This window comes from Oratosquilla oratoria, chromosome 31 (genome assembly GCF_046742065.1).
Source record: "Oratosquilla oratoria isolate Oo_2021 chromosome 31, ASM4674206v1, whole genome shotgun sequence".
NCBI lineage: Eukaryota > Metazoa > Arthropoda > Malacostraca > Stomatopoda > Squillidae > Oratosquilla > Oratosquilla oratoria.
This window is the reverse complement of record NC_134807.1, coordinates 10,828,984-10,852,828: the sequence shown is the minus strand read 5'-3', so window position 1 is coordinate 10,852,828 and position 23,845 is coordinate 10,828,984. Positions and strand designations below refer to the sequence as shown.

Sequence of the window (23,845 nt, the reverse complement as noted above, 5' to 3'; positions counted from 1 at the left end):
GAGGAGGTGGAGGAGGAGGAGGTGAAGTAGGAAGAAGAGGAGGTGAAGTAGGAAGAAGGGGAGGGGAAGGAGGAAGGGGAGAGGGATGGAAGAAGGGGAGGTGGAGTGAGGAAGGGGAGAGGGATGGAGGAAGGGGAGGGGAAGGAGGAAGGGGAGAAATGGAGGAGGTAACATAGTGTAAGAGGAGGGGAAGGTGGGAAGGAGGAGGGTTAACTTACGCCAGGAGACGCTGAGTAGTTACTGCGGCCGAAGCCGTCACCTTTGCCCTATGTACATGCGATTTGAGGGACTGTTGGTTGGGGCAGGTAACCAACAGTCACTGCTGGGAATCGGAGAGGCGTGCGGGATTCGAACCCACAACTAAGTGAATGCGAAACCAGCACGCTTCCGAATAAGCCACCAAATGTCTCGGAAATGGTGGATCAAATTGGGCCGCCATTTTTTCGGCAGCGGGAAAAAGCTGCCAAGAAAACGGGAATTTGGTACCGAAACACTGTTCGTGGGAACCTCGCGAGGTTCGTTTTGCTAGGTGCGATTACAGCTTAACGATGATCGTTCATGGCTCAACGATGATCGTCAGACGATTGTCTAGAGCACTATTTGTTTTTAAATGATGGGGGCCGTCTTGCTTCGATCGATTGACATTAGCGTCGCTAAAAACAAAGAATTAACGCTCTAGATAATCGTACGACGATCATCGTTGATCCATGAACGATAATCGTTGAGCGATTATCGCACCGAGCAAAACGTACCTTTAAGCGCGGCTCATACGAGGAATGTTTCGGCACCAAGTTCCCGTTTTCTTGGCAGGTTTTTCCCGCTTAGCTGGTGTTCACACGAGCAAAACGGGAAAAAAAAGCTGCCGAAAAAACTGGAACTTGGTGCCGAAACATCCAATAAGTGGCCTAAGCACCACCGAAGTGGGTGAAACTCTTCCTATATATATATATATATATATATATATATATATATATATATATATGTATATATATATATATATATATATATTGATGATTTAAACTATGACAAATGTAACTGAAGGCGGAGAAAATATACGAGGAATAATTCAACAAAGAAATTAAGAAAAATCAATAGAAGTAGCCTATAGTAATACTAATAATAACATCAACCATAGAGATGGTTTTATATGTTTGGCAAGAGCTACAAGTTTATAAATAGTGGATGAAAACAAACGGACAAATGTTCCGAGCACGACGACCTTTCCCAGGCACACTGTGAGGTGACGTGTATGTGTATAAAATGTCCATGTTATACTTTTGTGTTATGCTTTGTGATCAAGACCCTAAGGGTCGAAACGTTAAGGCAGTAAAATTCTTCCATTATTCCTTGTATATTTTCTCCGCCTTCAGTTACATATATGTATATATGTATATGTGTATATAATATATATATATATATATATATATATATATATATATATATATATGTATATGATAAATAAATCACACTGACATTGTGAAAACTAGCGTGGGTCCAGACTTTTGTTCGTGATTGTACAACTGCAAGCTTGAATGGGAGATTGTGACTGAAATGGAGTACTTCTTAAGAAGAGAGGAAGAAAAGAAGAGAAGAGAGCATATGAGAGAGGTAGAGAAAGAGGAAGAGGAGAAGAAGAGAGAAAGCGAAGAGGAAAAGAAAAGAAAAAAGTGAGGAAAAGAAGAAGTGGAAGAAGAGAGGAAGAGAGCATAAGAGAGAGGTAGAGGGAAGAAGAGAGGAAGAGAGCATAAGAGAGAGGTAGAGAGAAGCCCCGAGTCTTGGGCATCCCTCGAGATCCCGAGATTCAAGACCTTAAACGTGCCGGCACACTAGGCACATCTCACTAGCATGCTACTTGCTTTTGCTACTTCGTCTGAAATGTAACCGAAGCCGCTTCTACTCAAACGAAATAGCAAAAGCGAATAGCATGCTGGTCTAGTGTGCCGCCATAAGCGTCGGTCATAAATCAGAGATAAAGAGAACTGAAGACGACGAAGACGACGGGACGACGTAGACGACACGACCCTCGGCCGTGGCACGGTGCCATCCCGCCTCGCTTCGCTTCAAGTGGCACTCGGAAATTGAGCGAGATGGAGGGAGTCGTTTTTACACTAAAGGTCGCCCTTCAAGTCTTTTGTTTTCCGTCGTTTAAGTCGGTCCTTTGAACGTGGTTGGACAGGAATCCTGAAGGGGCGTTTACATGGTCAAACGGTTTGTCAAACCCGATTTGTTAAACCCTGTTTCTCAAACGGTTTGTCAAACACGGTTTGTCAAACTTTGTCAAACCCGATTTGTTAAACCCAGTTTGTCAAATGGTTTGTCACAAGGTTTGTCAAACACGGTTTCTCAAACTTTGTCAAACCCGGTTTGTCAAATGCTTTGTCAAATCAGGTTCGTTAAACAATTGTTTGAGGTGTTGTTTGACAGTGTGAATGGGGTATTTGTTTGTCAAACATGTTTGTCAAACGTGTTTGACAAATACTCCACTCACACTCTCAAACAAATTCAAACACTTGTTTGACAAACCGGATTTGACCGTGTGAATGGCCCTTTAAACTGCATTTACTGTCTGGGAAGTTAATTGCCTCTTATGCTGAAATACTATTACACTATAACTATTTTCATCAGTAGTAGGAACACTAGTTTTAGTAATATAATTAGTAGTAATAAAATAATTAAAAATAGAAGCAACATAAGTGTTAGTAGTGGCAGTAGGTAGTTGTAGTAATGTAATAGAACCTACTGTAGTAATATTAGTAACAATAATAGTATTAATAGTAATAGCAGTTGTAGTTATTGTAGAAATTACAGTATAACCTGTGGTGGTGGTCGTCGTGGTAGTAATAGTAGTGGTGGTGATGGTGGTAGTAATAGTAGTGGTGGTCGTCGTGGTAGTAATGGTAGTAATGGTAGTGGTGGTCGTCGTGGTAGTAATAGTAGTGGTGGTAGTCGTCGTGGTAGTAATAGTAGTGGTGGTGATGGTGGTAGTAATAGTAGTGGTGGTGGTCGTCGTGGTAGTAATACTGGTAGTGGTCGTCGTGGTAGTAATATTAGTGGTGGTCGTCGTCGTAGTAGTAGTAATAGTAGTGGTGGTCGTCGTCGTGGTAGTAATAGTAGTGGTGGTGGTCGTCGTAGTAGTAGTAATAGTAGTGGTGGTGATGGTGGTAGTAATAGTAGTGGTGGTGGTCGTTGTGGTAGTAAGAGTAGTGGTGGTAGAAAAAGTGGTAGTAGTAGTAGTTGTAGTGGTAGCAGAAGCAGCAGTGGTAGTAGTAGCAGAACAATTATTCATAAATTTATTCAATCTATTCAATTTGTGAAAATCTTCGAAGCTCGTCATTATCATATCAAATGTTATATTTCTGCGCCATCTTGAAGGTCCTCAAAAAATAAAAAAAATAATAATAATAACAATAAAGATAATAACGATAATAAAAATAAATATTAAAGAATGTACCAAAAAATAATGAAATGACCAAATACTTCCAAGAGGAGAGTTAAGTTTTTTTTTTTTTTAAGTTATAAAACCTGTAAAGGCTACCCTCCGAAAGGATGGAAAAGTATTAACCGTGGAAATCGTACACTTACTACCAAGATTTTTGTCACCCAATTTATTTTTTCACTAAGAATATTTTAGCAGAATTTAGGTTCCTAGTTTTCTTCAATATGGATCCTAGTACACAAGTGAAATATAAATCAATAGGGACACAATTTAGATCTTATTTTATATAAATACAATAGGAATGATAGGATGATAGGTGGTAATGAACTTGGGGATGACAGCTGGTAATGGACATGGAACTACCTAGTGTAGGCCTTATGGTGTAGTAATGAACTTGGGGATTATAGCTGGTAATGGACATGGAACTACCTAGTGTAGGCCTTATGGTCTCTTGCAGTCTCATGGTCTTATATAGAAACATAGAATATTATCCATAGATCTAGTCACACGATATATTTAATCTCTCATCCTTATATGGGCATGTGGCACGGTTCCCTGATGCTGACCCCGCTCCCAAGATCATCACCGCAAGTCAATCGAACCTGTCGAGAGTTGTTTGGAGTGGGATGGACGGGTGTTTGCATGGGAGCTCCCTCGGGGAGACCGTTGGGACTGGCGTCGGCGACAGTGAAGTAACGCGTTCCCTGGCGTATGCCCCCCAGTTGGTGATGATGCACATACATATACACAATATATATATATATATATATATATATATATATATATATATATATATATATAATATATATATATATATATATATATATATATATATATCGTTGCTCAAGCGAGTACCTGCTTTCCCACACAGAGATGAGGAACCTACGCCAGGAGGCGCTGAGTAGCTATATACATACATATCAATTCACGTATTCAGTATGTACTATGCTAGATGAGCTCATGATTCTTATTATCATTATTACTATTATTATCATCGTTATCACTTATTACAATTATTATTACTATTACCATCACCATCATCTTTATCGTTTTTATTATTGTTAATATTATTACAATTATTATTGTCTACATCATTATCATGCTTCCGTTAATTTTTTGTTTTATCTGAGCGAAAATTTGCATTTGCTAAAGTAAACAAAGCCTTATTTCACACAATATTTTTTCATATATATTTTTTCCATTTTCATTTTCTATATAACTTTTGTTTTATTTTCTATATTGGTGTATGATAATTCTATTTATTGATTTATCTACTTTATTATATTCTATGTATTTTATTTCTCATTTAATCCTATTTGATCTATCGATTTATTTAGGTCATTCGTTTAATTATTAACTTGATCATATTTCATCCACTTTTTCAATTATCTATGCTTATCTATATATTAATTCTCATTTAACTTTTATTTATTTACGTTATTGTATTTACTTTTATTATATTTCCTTCTATCTTATCATTCATGTATTTATTTCTATTATTATCATTCATCCAGTTATTTTTTTAGTCTATTTATTTATCTATTTATTTATTTGTTTATTTTTCATTTCTGGTTTACTAGGAACCAAGCACCTGCTGAAACAAATACTTATCATTACACGCTTGGCAGAGTGTGTCTCTCTCTCTCTCTCTCTCTCTCTCTCTCTTTCTTCAGACAAACAGGCAGCGCGGGGTGGGGAGGGATGGGGGGTGGGGGGAAATGTCCGTGTGTTCGCTAAGTATCTTGGTGCCAAGTAAGGAAAATATTTGATAGGTGAGTCACGCACACACACACACACACAAACTCACACATATACATAAACACATACATACACACATATACTAGCGCGGGGTCGATGGAGTTCTCAGCAAAACACATAAGCTGACAATGGTACGTCCGAAAGACTTTGTATTTGTATTAAACATATACGTGGTCTATCTGTGTATATAAATTATATATATATATATATATATATATATATATATATATATATATATGTGTGTGTGTGTGTGTGTGTGTGTGTGTGTGTGTGTGTAGGTGTGCATATATATACACATATGTATATACATGCATATATGTATATACATGTGTGTATTTGTACGAGTACATACTGTATATGTGCGAGTTCATTTATATATATATATATATATATATATATATATATACATATATATATATATTCGTGAAGCGTGGCAGGAGATTCTCTTTTAAGCATATTCTCTGTTAAGCATATTCTGAAGATGCAGAACGATCTGCGAAACGTCTTGGGTTTATTATACTGTGTTTTGTTTATTTTCATTTATTTTGTATATAACATAGACTTCTGTGTTAATATAAGTTACCAATGTCAATTGGAAATTTGCTTCTTCCCCTCTCATTTCCCCAGAAATCTACTTTCCGAAAGCTAGAAAGCTTAAGAAAGAAATTAAGTTCTAATGGATTTGCTGTCGTTTTCAACAGAATATATATGTATACATATATATATATCCCCCTTACAAGGGAGACAGCCAAGTCAAAATATGTATATGAGATGATGTTCATATAGGCATACGGGTGTTGTCTATAGATCTGTAAATATGGCATATATCATATACAATATATCTATAAATTTCAAAATACATTCACACATGTATTTACATATACATGTAAGCACTAAAGAAGTAACTACACGAAAGCGCTCTGCTTCGTTAATTTATCTTTCCTGGTGGGTACTGCATATACTCGTATATACAAATGTACATATCATCTACAGTATGCATATATTTTCTGGCAAAATAACTATTGTAATAAATTCGTAAAATAAACTGTAAAACCCAGTGCCACAGATATACAGTGCATAATAGTAATCTGTATATTACGACCACTGTCACTGGTCCTCTTGGGCAATGTCTCTTTTGTCTCCTACATTAGATTTCACATACATTACATATATGTAATTCCATATACATATTTACATGACATATATATACATAATTCAACACATGTGATTATATATATGGTTTTGCATATCTAGAGGGACCCGAATTCAAAGCTCCCGACGGCCGTGCCCGATTGTTGAATGTCAATACATGTTTATATCAAAGTAAGGAAATGTGTAATTAGCAAGAGAAACATGCAGGAAGAGTGTGGCTGATATAAGGTACTCCTGACAAGACGAAGTCAAAGTTGCTGACGCCGAAGACAAATCTTCGAAAATGTCCATCTTTTCAACGCTCCCGACAAGTCCGTCTGTCTGTCCGTTTGTTCGTCCGTCACTGCTTCCCGTGAGTCACTCTCTCAACAGATCCGTGAGATTTCATTCTTACTCCGTCACTGTATATCAGACAACTGTATCATGTTTCCCTTATTTTCATTTATCTATTTATTTATCTTATTTTATTTTATTTTTCAAAAATGTCTGTAAATCGTTTTCGATCTCTCATATTCTCTCATAGGGTCCTCATTCACGGTACGACCTGGTCTGATCCGATCAGGTTGGATCGTGTATGTCGGTCGCACAAACCAAAATCAGCCCACACACGATCCAATCTGGTCCGATAAGACCAGATCTGTTCGGCGGCCGTCAGGCCAGATCGTACAGTGGATGGGGTCCTTTCGAGAGATTCTGAGATCTCTTCTGTATTCTGTCTCTTGGGAGTTTTTGAGTTTTCTCAAGTCTCTCGTGTTTTCTCTGAGAAATCTGAGTTCCCTATCTCTCTTTACTCTCCGAGTTCTCTCTTTTCATTCTCTTTCTCTGAGTTCTCTCTACTCTCTCAATGAACCACGAAATCTGGTGACGTCATCGAAAGCGTGCTGGTTTCGCATACGTTTAGTTGTGGGTTCGAGTCCCGCACACTTCTCTTATTTTCAGCAGTGAATGTTTATCTCCTACCCCCCAACTAACAAAACCGGTCAGGAATAAACTCGGAACTCAGAGCTAGACCCGTGACTTCTTCCACCTTTCTCATATATATATTCAAGGTAAGCACTATGAAAAGAAACGACCGGAGCAGTAAGAGAAAGAGAGAAAGAGAGAAAAGAGAGGAAGAGAGGGAGAGGGAGAGAATCATTGGCGTTTTGTCGGTGAAAACTAGCGCTTATATCCTTGGGAACAACAATGCGCCGGAGAGGTTTAAGATGGGCAGCAGGATAGAGAAGTAATCAGCTTTCATCTTTGAGTAGAGAGTGCTGCGTGACTCTGATTCGCAGGGGTGTCACTAAAGTCACAAAGATATTGACCACATTAAACTTATACAGTGAAGACCCCATACCGAAGAGAGAGAGAGAGATAGAGAGAGAGAGAGAGAGAGAGAGAGAGAGAGAGAGAGAGAGAGAGAGAGAGAGAGAGAGAGAGAGAGAGAGAGGAGAGTGCGTGCGTGCGTGTGTAACCTTGGTCTTTGCATCACGTGCTGGACCCGTGATCGACAGCTATTTCCCTCCCGGAAGAGAGCTCAGAGCTCGTATGACCGATCTATGGGTAATGCTGTGACCTTACACGCACACACACACACCCAACTCTCCGCCCACGAGAGTGTGCGTGCGTGTGTGTGTGAGAGAAAGAGGGAGGAGAGAGAGGGAGGAGAGAGAGACAGAGAGAGAAGAGAGGGGGAAAGAGGGGGAGGAGGAGAGAGAGAGAGAAAAGAGAGGGAGAGGGGGAGAGACATATGAGAGAGATAGATTGATCGATAGAGACATAATGAGAAGGGGAGAGAGAGAGAGAGAGACAGAACGAGAAAGAGAAAGAAGAGAAAGAGAGAGACAGACAGAGAAGAGGGAGAGAGAAGAAAGAGGGAGAGGGGAGAGAGACATAAGACAGAGATAGATAGATCGATAGAGACATAGGAGAGAGAGAGACAGAACGAGAGAAAGTTGAGAAAGACAGACAGAGAGAGAGAGAGAGAGAGAGAGAGAAGCAGGGTCAAAGACAGGGAGTGACATGGAGAAGGGAAGTGATAGGAAGAGTTGATAGGAGGCGAGAGTAATAGATAAACGTTTGGGTGATGTGATTATCGACTGCATCTGACAGGTGCAAGAAGGAAGTCTCTGTTTACTACGACATTAAGGAGAGACGTGTTTGAATGTGCCAATGCGCGGACGACCGATTCTGACCCAATGCAATATACATACATATATGCACACATACATTCATACATAGAGATACATATATACACACACATACATGTACATATATGCAAACATACACACCGACATACATACACGCATACATAAAGATTCATGGATACATACAAAGTCTGACACAATGCATTTATACATACATATATACATATACATTCATACATATAGATACATATATACACACACATACATGCAAACATACATACTGGCATACACATACACGCATACATAAAGATACATACATACAAACATATATAGATATTTGGATACATGCATACATACACACACATGTGGATGCACACATACATACATACACATGTGGATACAAACAGTACATATATATAATATATATATATATATATATGTATACATATATATATATAAATATATATATATATACATATATATACACATATACATATATACATATATATATACATACATACGTATATTCAGATGCATGCACATACATATATTCACACATACATGTTCACATACACATACATTCATACATACATATATACATGCATACACAGATACATATATACCTATATACAGAGGTACATACATATACCTATATACATACATATATACATATGTATACACATAGAGATATATACATACATATAGATATGCATTCATACATACATACACAGATACATATATACATACACAAATATATACATACATACATATATACATACACAAACATATACATACATATAGATACACATTCATACATACAGACATACACTCATACATACATACATACACATATACACACACACACACACACACACACACACACACACATACATACAAACATACACTCACTTGCAGATAAATAGTCACCTTAACAGCCTCGACAGCATGACATAAGTGGCCGATTATCGAGAAAGAGTAAAAACGATTCTGCCAGCATTTGTGCGTCGTCCACGCGTTAGACGGCTCTCTACTTTATTCCCCGAGTATTTTCTTCCCTGGGGCCCTTTAACCACACACACACACACACACACACACACACACACACACACACACACACACACGTAAGCACGCACACACGAGCACACACACAGGACGCAGGCACATTTACATGGACATAAATTCGCATTTACAATTTCACAAGGACATAGTTATAGATACACATGTATACACACACACATGTACACACACAAAGAGGACGTAGACACATTTACATGCACATAAATTCGTATTTACAGGTTCACAAAGACATAGTTATAGATACACATGTATATACACCAATACACACAAACAAAAATACACACACACGCATACACACAACGGACGCAGACACATTTACATGCACATAAATTCGTATTTACAAGTTCACATGGACATAGTTATAGATACATATGTATACACATACACCATTACACACATACACACACACACACACACACACAGAGGACGCAGGCACATTTACATGCACATAAATTTGTATTTAGAAGTTCACAAGGACATAGTTATAGGTACACCAATACACTCACACACAGAGGACGTAGACACATTTACATGCGCATAAATTCGTATTTACAAGTTCACAAGGACACATTTATAGATACAAAAGTACACACACATACACACACACACACACACACACACACACACACACACCAGTGCACACACCAATGCGTCCACACACACGCACACAAAAAAGGATGAAGACCCATTTACACGCACACAAATTCATATTTATAGCACATAAATACATACTTTTACACGCCCTAAATACACTTAAATACATAAACACCTGTATACACATACATAATACATACAAAATACACAAATACACACACAAACAAATAAATACACAAACACACATACAAACACACACACGTAAATACAAACACTCACATTTATAAACACACTCCTCTTCTTTTTCTTCTTCTTTCTTTTTACTTCCATTTTTCTTTTGTCCTTCTTTCCCCCCATAAGTTTAAGAACACAAGAATGAAGGAGGCTGTAAGAGGCCATAGGGCCTACACTACGCAGTTCCATGTCCCTTACCACCTGCCATGCCCATCCATGGTTACCTGACCTTCTCATAAAACAACCGATAGTTTCAGCGCTCACTATTTCATGGTCACTAAGTTTATTCCACTCATTAACTACTCTGTTGATAAACCAGTTCTTGCCTATTTCCTTCTTAAACCTAAATCTGTCCAATCTAAACCCATTACTGCGAGTCCTGCCTTGTTATCTTAAGCCCTTGGTTAAGCCTTTGTAATCACGTTTCGTTCCTCAACAGACTTATCAACCCAATCTTCCTCTCAGTCACTACCATGGCCTCGATGGCTTCTTCCCTTTGTGGTTCTTAGCCATTTTCAGTGCCCGTACCCCTCGATATCTCTATCTATATATCTATCTCTCTCTCTAAAAAAAAAAAAAAAAAAAAAAAATCGTACCCCCATCCAATACAAATACAATGGAAACATATGAAACGGATTTGTGATACAAACCTGGCTTTGCTTTCTCGTTGTAAATATATAGGTCTAGTATCCCCAGTGTTAAGGTTTCGTATCCCTTGTGGGTACAAGTACCCCCAGGTTAAAAACCACTGACCTAACCTGACCTTATAAGAACCAATACCTTAACCTGACCTTATAAGAACCAAGGCTTTAACCTGACCTTATAAGAACCATTGACTTAATCTGACCTTATAAGAACCATTAACTTAACCTGACCTTATAAAAACCAGTGCCTTAATCTGACCTTAAAAGAACCACTGACTTAACCTGACCTTATAAGAACCACTGACTTAACCTGACCTTATAAGAACCAATACCTTAATCTGACCTTATAAGAACCAATGCCAACTTGACCTTATAAGAACCAATGCCTTAACCGGACCTTGTAAAAACCAATGCCTTAACCTGACCTTATGAGAACCAATGCCTTAGCCTGACCTTATAAGAACTAATGTCTTAACCTGACATTATAAGAATCATTGCCTTAACATGACCTTATGAGAACCACGGACTTAATCTGACCTTATAAGAACCAATGCCTTAACCTGACCTTATAAGAAGCAATACCTTAACCTGACCTTATAAGAACAAATGCCTTAACCTGACCTTATAAGAACCACGGACTTAACCTGACCTTATGACCTTTTTAAGACCAATGCCTTTTCCTGACCTTATAAGAACCACTGACTTAACCTGACCTTATTACCTTCAAATTAATTCGTGCAACTCTCAAACCTGCAACCACACGACTTATCGTCTCATCAACCAGTCACATCCACTCCTTTCCTCCATCGTCACATCCACTCCTTCCATCCATCGTCACATCCACTCCTTCCATCTATCGTCACATCCACTCCTTTCATCCATCGTCACATCCACTACTTTCATCCATCGTCACATCCACTCCTTCCATCTATCGTCACATCCACTCCTTTCATCCATCGTCACATCCACTCCTTTCATCCATCGTCACATCCACTCCTTTCATCCATCGTCACATCCACTCCTTTCATCCATCGTCACATCCACTCCCTTCATCCATCGTCACATCCACTCCTATATACCTAAACACTGATATCTCTCTTATAATCCTCCCTTTCTTCTCTATTGTCTTCTCTGCTGACTCCATGTCTTCAGCATTCAATATTTTACGGACTCCAGTCATACCCCTACGACCCAGAGTCACTCAGCATTATTTCGTCATCAGACTTGTCTCCACTAAAGAAATGAAGTTGATTATTTTTATGTTCTACTCTACCTCCATTCTGATGATCTCCTTCAATCTCCACTTGACCACTCCTATGAATCAACTTTTTCAATTGGAAGCGTTGGTATTTCCGACAGATTATTAAGTTACTTTTACCTTTACAGTTCATACTTAACGCCCATATTCATATAAACGTTTCCATATATTTGTTCATATCATACAAAAAATAAACAAATAAATAAATAAATAGATAAATAAAATAAATTAGTCCCAATCAACAGAGTGAGATCTTCCTCTTGTTTTTGTTTTTTTCAATGTTCTCCCTTTTCTATGTCTTCTTCCTCTTTCTCCCTCATCTTTATTTTCCATTTTTTTATTTTCTTTCTCCTCATTCCTCTCTTTCCCCGCTTTCTTATTTCCTTTTCTTCTCTCCCTCTCTCTCTAAAAAAAGTTCACTTAACTCCCCATATTTAGACTTCCTTCATAACTTTAAGCATGTGTACATTGGCCAACCACAGGGACAACACACACCCATGCCTTCCGCTCATCACCGTTCTGAGTCCTTCTACGAGTATTCCCCCTCCATCCTTCTAACTTTCTCCATTATCTGCTTGACCAAAACCTCCACAAATCTACCTCCCCGGTGCAATTTTGCCCCCAAGGATAGAAGCGCTGGTGTGTGCCGATTAATTAGCAAGAATCGGCACTTTTGTGTGTGTGTGTGAGTCGGCATCGGCGAGAATCGTTTTTTTTTTTTTTTTAATCGTCATTGGCAAAATATTGCCGATGACGATTCTAAAAAAAAAAATAAAGAATTATAATGATAATAATATTATTAATAATAATAATAATAATAAAATTATAAAAATGAATTACTGCCGAGTCTCGCCGAAGCCGATATGCCGAAACAGTGCCGATTTTTTTTTTTTTTTTTTTTTTTTTTTGGCCGATTAATCGGCACACTCCTCCTGGTAATGGCCGACAAAATTCTATCCCCATTCTAAAATGGCTTTGCGTTGCCTCTAGATCCTCGGTACAGTAATGATTGAGTGAATATTAACGTTTTAGTGATTTCCTACTACCTTCTTACATTTCCAATAATTGCCATCAGCTTTACTACCGATGGAGGAGGTGGGTGAGAGGGGGAGGGGGTACCACGGATATATATAAAATCACTTGACGGCAGCCAGAGTAAAAATGAATGATTCTCACTCAGTATAGAAGGGATTGTTGTTTTTAGGGACTGCAGTTTACCACCGCTTCTATACTTATGAAAAATATCAAGCTGATATCTTGCTGTAGAAAGATATAGAAAGCAAGAGAAAGATAGAGGGAGAGAGAGAAAGGGAGTGAGAGGGAGAGAGAGAAAGGGAGTGAGAGGGAGAGAGAGAAAGGGAGAGAGATAGAGAAAGTGAATTTAAAGATTTTGTATACATATAAACGGTTACGTCACGCAAAAATAAGAACCTACATGAAGAGAGAGGGAGAGATGGAAAGAGAGACAGAGACAGATAGATGGAGAGAGAAAGAGAGACAGAGGAGGAGGACAGAGGAGGAGGAGAGAGAGAGAGAGAGAGAGAGAGAGAGAGAGAGAGAGAGAGAGAGGAAGTAAATCGAGGAGGAGGAAGGAAGCTGGGCCGTGACTCAGATCGAGGCACAGGGCCAAGCCGTGCATGCCGCATTGTTGGCACTCAGGGAGGAGGCTGACTAGGGGGGATGAGAAAGGGGAGGAGGAGGAGGAGGAGGAGGCGAAGACCCTGGGGGGGAGAGGGGAGTGGGGGGGGAGAGAGGTTCTGATTTACACTCTACGGACGCAGAGAAAGATGGCGACACTGCTAAGTCGTCTTCGGGATAGTGATACCCAAGAAGTTTTTTTTTTCTTTTGCCCCCACGTGCGTAGAGAAAGGGGGGTATTCTTTACTTGGGGGGAGGGGGCATGGTGGGGGTGTGAAGAGGGGGGAAGGGGTGGCCGGATGTGTTGAGAGACTTGGGGGGGGGAGGGGAGGGAAGAATGGAAGGAGGAGGAGTTCTGCGAGATGGAGAACGAGATTAAGCGTGTGAGGAGTGAAAGGAGGAGGTGGACCGAAGAAAAGACAAAACGCGACAAGCAATTAAAAGAACTAAAGAGAGTTTATGGTTCGTGTGTGTGTGTGTGTGTGTGTGTGTGTGTGTGTGTGTGTGTGTGTGTGTGTGTGTGTGTGTGTGTGTGTGTGAGTGCGTGTGTGTGAGTGCGTGTGTGTGATGTGTATATCTATACACACTGTTTCAAAAAGTAATTAACAGTGCCACTAGTATATGTGTATGTACACATTGATGTGTTTGTTTTGTGTGTGTGTGTGTGTGTGTGTGTGTGTGTGTGTGTGTGTGTGTGTGTGTGTGTGTGTCTTTTATGTACGTGTATATCTATACACACTGTTTCAAAAAGTAATTAACAGTGCCACTAGTATATGTGTATGTACACACTGATGTGTTTGTTTTGTGTGTATGTTCTTGCAGTATGTGTATACTGTATGTGCCACCAGTATATGTGTACGTACACATTATACATTTTTTACGTGTGTATATATATATGTGTGTGTGTGTGTGTGTGTGTGTGTGTGTGTGTGTGTGCGTGTGTATGTGTGTGTGTTTTTGATGTATGTGTATATCTATACACATTGTTCCAAAAAGTAATTAACAATGCCACTAGTATATGTGTATGTACACAATGATGTATTTGTCGTGTGTATGTGTATATATATATATATATATATATATATATATATATATATATATGTGTGTGTGTTTGTGTGTGCTTGCAGTATGTGTATACTGTATGTGCCATCAGCATATGTCTATGTACACATTATACATTTTTTACGTGTGTGCGCGCGTGTTTACAGTGTATACAGCATGTAAATATACCTATAAACAATTTCAAAATGTGTAACCATTATTATGTAAGAACAGTCTTAGTGAAGGTGAAAAATGCCATTCAAGACGATGGTGACCCAAAAAAAAAAAAAAAAAAAAAAAAAAAAAATATAGCATAACTGAATAAAATCATTTAACGGCACGAGTAAGAAGGGGAAAGGTACCACCCGGTACGGAAGGGGGTGGGGGTGGGGTGGGGGGTTGTCCAAGAGCCTGGCGGTCACTTATCATCGTCGTGTTCAGAGCGCACAAGACCAAAGGGGCAAGGGAACAGTAGATCGACTCTGCCCCCCCCCCCATCGCCCCGGTTCGCATCTACCTCCTCCATATTTATCTACTCTCTTCTTCTTCCCATTCCATTTCAGGTCTTCCTCTCTATCTCTCTCTCTTCCGGTCTTTCTCTCTCTCTCTCTCTCTCTCTCTCTTCCAGTCTTCTTCTCTCTCGTTCTCAGTCTCTCTCTCTCTCTCCTCTCTCGTTCTCAGCCTCTCTCCGTTTTCCTATCTCTCACCCTCTTCCATTTCTTCTATCTCTCTACTCCCGCTCTCTCTCTCCCTCTCTTTCCTTTTCCTATTCCGTTTTCGGTCTTCCTGTTTCTTTCTATCTATCTTTCTTTTTTTCTTTCTCTCTCTCTCTCTCTCCCTTTTATTTCCGTTCTTCTTGTCCAACACTGACGAAGCCTTCCTTCCTTCCCTTCTTCCTCAGAATCATTTCACAAGCCCTTAGACTCAGCAGCAAGACAGAGCGGAACCCCACCGAGCATAAGCGAGGGCAACCACGCGAGTGAAGGGGGCACATATATATTCGAGTCAGAAGCATCACAAGAGCCTTTGAAAAACCCGACTGACCCCTTCCCCCTTCCCCCCTTGGGGGAGAGGGGGGAGAAGGGAGAGGGGGAGAAGGGGAGAGGGGGAGAAGGGGAGAGGGGGAATCAGAATATTGTAAATATCAGGATTTTCTCCAGGGCACCTCCTCCTCCTCATACTACTTCTACTACTACTAATTTTACTGCTGCTGCTACTACTACTACTGCTGCTGCTACTACTACTACTACTGCTGTTACTACTACTACTACTATTACTGCTGCTACTACTACTACTAGTTACTGCTGCTGCTACTACTTCTACTATTACTACTGTTACTACTGCTACTACTACTACTACTACTACTACTACTGTTGCTACTACTACACTTGTCTTCCTCTTCCTCTTTTTCTTCTTGTTCACAAGATACGTTATACAGACTCTTCTGGACTGGTTGAATAAAGGACCCTCACGTGTTATTGTTTGTTAATTCTATATATTTTTGGGGGTAATGATTTATTTTTTTTTTTTTTTTAATAACGTAAATCACCAACAGAGCGTAAAGGCCTTATCACACTGGGCTCTTTTTCCTCCGACTGTTGGAGCAAATTTGAAACTCCGCAGCCTTCGGGAAGGAATCTATGCTGGAGGAAAATTATTTTCCTCCGGCATATCCGATGACATTCTATGTAAACTGTGTTTTCACGGCGGAACAAATGCTGGAGGTGGGCGGTACCGCCGACGAATCGGAGGTTGGAGGAAAAATAGCCCAGTGTAATAGCCCCTTAATATAACTTAGCACAGTGGTACAACAGTACGAAACATCACAAAGCTGATGCGGTCGCCTGCACCAGCTGCGGAGAGTATAAACAGATGGTGGAAGAGCTGGCCAGATTTTTAGCAGCTGGCCAGTGTCCCCTTGCAGCCGCGTCACCAGCTGGTCACGGCTTTGACCAGCTTCATACAGAGAGAGAGAGAGAGAGAGAGAGAGAGAGAGAGAGAGAGAGAGGATAGAGAGAGAGGGAGGAGGAGAGTTGCAATTGATTTCGGCGCTAGCTCAGTTGACCGTTAGTTGATTGTTGTCATAGAGATTGATCGCTTTCCAGAAACATTGTTACGACTGGGTATACGTATTATACATATACACACGACGACCTATGGAGAAATCATCTCAAACCTTACCAAAGAGAACAAGACCTACTATAAGAAAATGTCTGAAAGATGATAATGCTGAGTTGGCAATCACGTTTGATGATATTTGTTTAAGAGAAAATCTCCTGCACATTTATACCCTTGACAAACACACACATACATATATGATATGTGAAGGGTTGGTATGCCTACTTGAAAGGTTTCCGTTACCTGGTACAGTTGGTATCACTGGGAAAGAATACACACAAACAAATTACAAAATCTGAAGACTTTATCGGAGAAAAGAAAATAGTTTGAAAATACATATATTACGAATATTGCGTTCACTATCTGTCATCATCTTCAGCGTGGTTGTACAAAGGGTGGGTGGACTTATATATACTAGGAGGGGATACATAGAGGGGACATGGAGGTATGTATCCCCTCATAGTTTATATAAGTCTACCCACCATTTGTGCAACCACGCTGAAGAGGATCACAGGTAGTGATCGCAATATACATATCTTCAAAATGTTTTCTCTCTTTTCTCCGCTTGAGGGATATTCAATTTATACAGTTCATATGGTTATATTATATTATATAATATATATATATATATATATTATATATATATATATATATATGCACACACATATATACCTCCGTCTGGGGCATTGGTTTCATGTTATTGTACGGTAAAATCTGCTCTGTAGCATTGAGATAATAGGGTCTATATAAGGCGCCCCTACGGACCAGAGCTACACAACATTTTCTGATAGAGGAATTATCTACTTAGTAATTCTGTGCTACTTTATTCCACTGCGACTGTCCTTCCGTTATACTGTCTCCATTCTTAATACTGTCCTATAACACTTTTTAATATATATTTCATTTTTTTGCCTACACTCCCCCCCCTCGTGTGCTATCAAATCGTTAATTTTTTTATAGCGTCCCATCATTTACATACATACACACACAATATATATTATATATATATACATATATATATGTATATATTTATAGATATATACATATATATACGTATATTGATTTCAATTCAGTTTTTTAAAGATTTTGCTATTGCCTATCTTCAAATTGATATCCATTTTGGTCCAGACATTGTTGACAACGGAAATTAATATAATCAATAACAAGAAACAATTCATTACGTTTCTGAAATATATACATATATATATATATATATATATATATATATATATATATATATGCAAGCGTGTATGTTTCTCTACTCCACTTTGATGTACACGATGCCACTCGAGCCCGAAGTGCACGCATGCGCAAAGCACTCATGCGTACGTAAACGAGATGCGCAACAGCAAGTGTGACACGTTCATTGGTGCGCATAAACTCTTGCGCAGAAAGAAAACGGCAGGCGGGGCCACAACTTACGACGAGTTACAAAGGTACAGCAAGGGGCCGACAAGAGACTTTTTGGTCCATGACGATGGTGGATGAAAGTGCTTAAAATAATAACAAAAGTTATGGTAATAACGATAATAATAATGGTAGTATAGTAATAACAAACATGATAATACGTGATAAAATTATAATAATAGTAGTAATGCTTATAATAATAATGTTAATATAATAATAGTAATGATAATAATAATGATGATAATGACAACAACAGCAATAATAATAGTAACAAATGAAAAGTTAAAGCAAACAAGCTAATATACAAGAATAAATGACATATGTATAAATATATATACACACACACACACACACACACACATATATATATATATATACATATATATATATATACACACATATACATTATATATATATATTATATATATACATAAATATACATATATACACATATACATAATTATATATATATATATTTATAACCTACAAAAGAAATAAAGATATGGATAAATAGATAAAAAGAAATAGGAGATAATCTAAAATGAGAGGGGGAGAGACAAGGGGAGAAGGAACAGAGGGAGGGAGGGAAGGGAGAGGGAAGGGAGAGGGAGAGAGAGGGGGAGAGAGAGGAAGAGGGAGGGAGAGAGAGAGAGAGAGAGAGAGAGAGAGAGAGAGAGAGAGAGAGAGAGAGAGAGAGAAGGGGGAGAGTTAAAGAAATTATAATTTTTCTTTGAGCGGAGACAAGCCTCAAGTAAATAATTACAATATTGCGTGGTTCTGGTCCGTACGGGTGTCACTGATGCCTTCTTCTTTCCCCAGGGGCTAGCAACGGGGCGGGGGGATAGATGCCACGAAGATGAATAAAATCGCCTGGCAGCAGCAAAACCAGGGGTTAAAGTATCACCCGCCACGGAAGGGGGGGTAATTAATAGTAATTAATTGTAATTACGGGTAATTGGGCGCCATCGGATGGGCTCCAGTCTCGCATTTGCCTAGTTGCGTGTTCGAATCCCGCACTCACTCCTCTCCGATTCCCAGCAGTGACTGTGTGTTCCCTGCCCTAAGTTACAGTCCCCAAAAATGTATGTACATAGGGCAAAGGTGACGGCTTCGGCCGCAGCAAATACTCAGCGCCTCCTGGCGTAGTAGGGTCCTCACCACCTTAATGTCCATAAGGAAAAACTTAGACATAAGTAGACACGAACTAACAAGCACCATCTCATATATACATACATATGTATATACATATAGTATATTATATATATATATGTATATACATATATATATATATATATATATATACTGTATATACACACAAACAACATTTGAAAGCAATCAACCCTCATCTCAGTGTTCCATTGTCACAGAAATGAATAAAATCACCTGACGGCATGATACATCTATATACCAACATCTTTTTCCCCCTTATAAGGGAGGTAGCCAAGTCAGGGACACGTACCTATTCCCACCCACTCCACTCCCCTCCACCCTTTCCACCTCTCCCCCATCTCAGCTCCTCATGGATGACGGGTCGTCCCTGCAACACCACCTGCCCTGGGTCAAACGCAATGGACGACACGTCAAGAAAAACATGAGGAAAAAGTGCCAACATGTACGGAAGGGGTAAAGAAAGATTAGTAGTGATGGGACGATACCAAATTCTCTCTCAAACAATTCCGATACGAGACCCGATACTGCTCTAAGCTTCCGATACGAGTCCCAATATTGTTTTAAACTTCCGATACAAGACCCGATATTGCTCTAAGCTTCCGATACGAGACCCGATACTACTCCAAGCTTCCGATACGAGACCCGATACTGATCTAAGCTTCCTATAAGAGACCCGATACTGAGCTAAGCTTCCTATAAGAGACTCGACACTCCTCTAAGCTTCCGATACGAGTCCCGATACTGCTCTAAACTTCCGATGCCTCCTCTAATTGGTTCTAGCAATCGTGGAAGGTTTTATTTAGGTGAAATGAATTCTATAGAGATAGTACATGGATTACATGTAATCACACACACACACGCATGCACACACACACAGCACTGCCAATAGATCGGGTCATGTATGAGCTCTGAATTGTTATCTGGAAAAGTAATAACTGCCAATCACGAGTCCAACACGTGGTCCAAGACCGTGATGAGTAAACACATACACACATACAGACACACGAACAACACACACATACAGACACACTAACAACACATACACACAAACACACACACACACACACACAGAATACAAATGTGAAGACTTTTTTCCAAAATGTATTTCCGCTTATGCATTTTCCTAATATGTTTTTCCTGATGTATTTTTCTTCTCTTTTCGCAGAAATTCTGTTCAGAAGTCGACGCACCCCAAGCTCCTGCTACGCCCTCCCACCTCCACCATCATCAACAACAACAACAGCAACAACAACAACAACAACGTGAGCCCTCTGGAACTCCGCCGGCAGAAACCAATGTAAGATTTCTTTGCGTGACTGTACAAGTACACACAAACATATATATACATATGATGTGCTACCGTGTTCGCCTATTAACTGGGCAATGAGTTGTGTGTGTGTGTGTGCGCGCGCGTGTATGTGTGTGTGTGTGTGTGTGTGCGCGTGTGTGTGTGTGTGTGTGTGTGTGCGCGTGTGTGTGTGATGTACCAACATACATCACAGGTACACACCTCTCGCTATGTATTAAGATTTATTACATTACATCCCTGCCACAATGCATCAACATATATTACAAGATACTAAGGTTTAGAAAGGAAAGAGATCAAGAAAGGGAAGGAAAGGGAAGGGGAAGCAAATGATGGGTGGCAAGATCTTCAGAGTCTTAATGGTAAAGGAAGAGGATTTGGTCTGAAGAGAGTGAGGAAGGAAGTTGGGAGCGGATATGGAGGTGGAGGTGACAAATGGAGGAAGGAAATGGTCCGATGATAAGGAGCAAGTTTAAAGAATGAGTAGGAAGAGCTGGATGATATGGTCAAGAAAAAGAGGACCTCACGACCGGAAGGAATGGACAAGAAGAGAGAATCTGGTGAAGAGGATAAGAAGAGGAAAGGTAAAATTTGTGGTAAAATTGCTGAAGACGGTGAGTCACCTGGGGTGGACGCAATGAACTCTGAAGGAGGGAAGATGAGGGTTTACGGTTAGTAGATTTATCAATTTATTTATTCATTTATGTGTTTATTAATTTGTTTATTTTTAGCTTAAGATAATGGGATACAGACAGGATTAATGGAGAAAAAATCCTGAAAGGAAAGACGATATTCATTGTTTGGTTTCTTATTAAGAAAATGAGAAGAAATATAAAGGAATCTGTTTGTCAGTATATCAAGAGTACACCAAAGATGTCTATATCCATTTATAAATCTCATACAGGAGCAAACAGGAGAGAACAAGGGTATGTATATATGTATGTATATATGTTTGTATGTATGTACGTATATATGTATCTGTGTGTGTGTGTGTGTGTGTGTGTGTGTGTGTACATATGTAAAGGCAGGACTCGAAACTATCCTCATCTATATAAATGAATAATAGAAGAATATGATAGAATACCTGTATTTGGTACCTATAAACCTAGAAGGTGAGGAGCATACTACGCCAGGAGGCACTGAATAGCTGCGGCCGAAGCCGTCACCTTTGCCCTATGTGTGCTTTGGGGAATGTTGTTGGGGCAGGTAATTAACACTCACTGCTGCGAATCGGAGAAGAATGCGGGGTTCGAACCCATAACTAAGTGAATGCGAGACCAGCTCGCTCCTGGTGACGTCACCAGCGCGTTATAGACTTTGAAAAGGCCTATGATAGGAGGCATGGTTAACAGGCTTGTGAATAGTGTTCATAGGGACTAAGAATTGTGTGTGCTTGGGAGGGGGGAGAATTAACACATGCATGTACGCATGCATGGGTGTATGTACGTATGTATACACGTATGTCTATGTACGTATGTACACATGTGTGTATGTACGTATATATGTATGTGTGTTTGTATGTATACGAGTATATGTATGTATTTGTGTATGTACGTATGTATATATGTATGCGTGTATGTACGCATGTGTATATGTATGTATATATGCGTATGCCCGTATATATATATGTATGAATGTGTAAATATACATATATATATATATGCATATATATATATCATACATATACCAAAGGCTTTTCCCTCTTACACGGGGGTAGCCAAAAAGAAAAAGGCATAGAAACCACTCCCACCCATTCCATTCCCTACATGGGTGGGAATGGTTTATATATACATATACATTTATATATATATATATATATATATATATATATATATATATATACATATATATATATTCCTACAAGATGTACATACACATATATTGTAGGCTATGCATGTACATATAAACGCACACCTACACACAACACTTATGTTCAAGCAAGCGTAGATCCTGTACATCCATCCAAATCAATAAAGAATTTATTTTTTGTCAGCTTAAGATTTTTTGCTCCAATGATAACATCGATTTTTTTTTACTTTCACGCTCCTCACGTCTCTCACTCTCCTCACGTCTCACGTCTCTCACGTACAGGACGTGAAGTACGTGTCGGCCAACTGCGTCCTGGTGACCCACTACCAGGGGGACGTGGCCTCCGTGGTGGATGAGCACTTCACAAGGGCGCTGTCGTCGCAACACTTCGACAAGCCTCACTCGCCGGGGAAAGGTAAGGAAGGAGTCGATGCTTCTGTTTTTTTTTTTTTTTTTTTTTTTTTTTTGGGGGGGGAATGGGGGAAGGGTAGGAAGGAGGGGGAAGGGGAAAGGGGGGAGACAGGAGTGGAGAAGGGTGAGGTAGAAGGGGAGAAGGGTGAGGAAGGAGGGGGAAGGGGAGAGAGGAAGGGGGAAAGGGGGGTAAGGGAAGATAGGAGGGGAAAGGGGAAAGGGGGGAGAAAGGAGGGGAAAAGGGTGAGGAAGAAGGGGAGAAGGGTGAGGAGAGAGGGGGAAAGGGAGAGAGAGGAAGGGGGAAAGGGGGGTAAGGGGAGGAAGAGGAAGGGGGGAAGGGAGAGGGGTAGTGGGGAGTTGCTTCCTTTCTTTCCTAGTTCTCTCTCTTTCGTTGTCATTCTCTCTCTCTCTCTCTTCTCTGTTTCTTTAATGGGGTGTTCTTTCCTCTCTTCCTTTCTCTCTCGTTGTCATTCTGTCTCTCTCTTTCACTCAGTTTTTCTCTATCTGTCTGTTTCTTTATTGAGGGTTCTTTTCTGTCTCCCCCCTCTCTCTCTCTCTCTTTCTCTCTCTCTCTCTCAGTTTGAAAGCTTGAAAAGCTTCGGTACAAACAACCCAAAGCCGCTTCCGTTGATGTCGACTTCCTGTCTTCATGTGTTTAACATG

General features: G+C 39.8%; 1 protein-coding gene across 1 annotated transcript in view; it reads left to right on the top strand.

The window, feature by feature from the left end:
- LOC143041437 (uncharacterized) overlaps positions 1-23,845 on the top strand; it is a 267,337-nt gene that overhangs the window by 58,293 nt on the left and 185,199 nt on the right. Inside the window, exons 2-3 of the mRNA XM_076213305.1 lie at positions 20,822-20,953; positions 23,054-23,186. Coding sequence (XP_076069420.1) covers positions 20,822-20,953; positions 23,054-23,186 — 265 coding nt within the window. The remainder of the gene's footprint in view (positions 1-20,821; positions 20,954-23,053; positions 23,187-23,845) is intronic.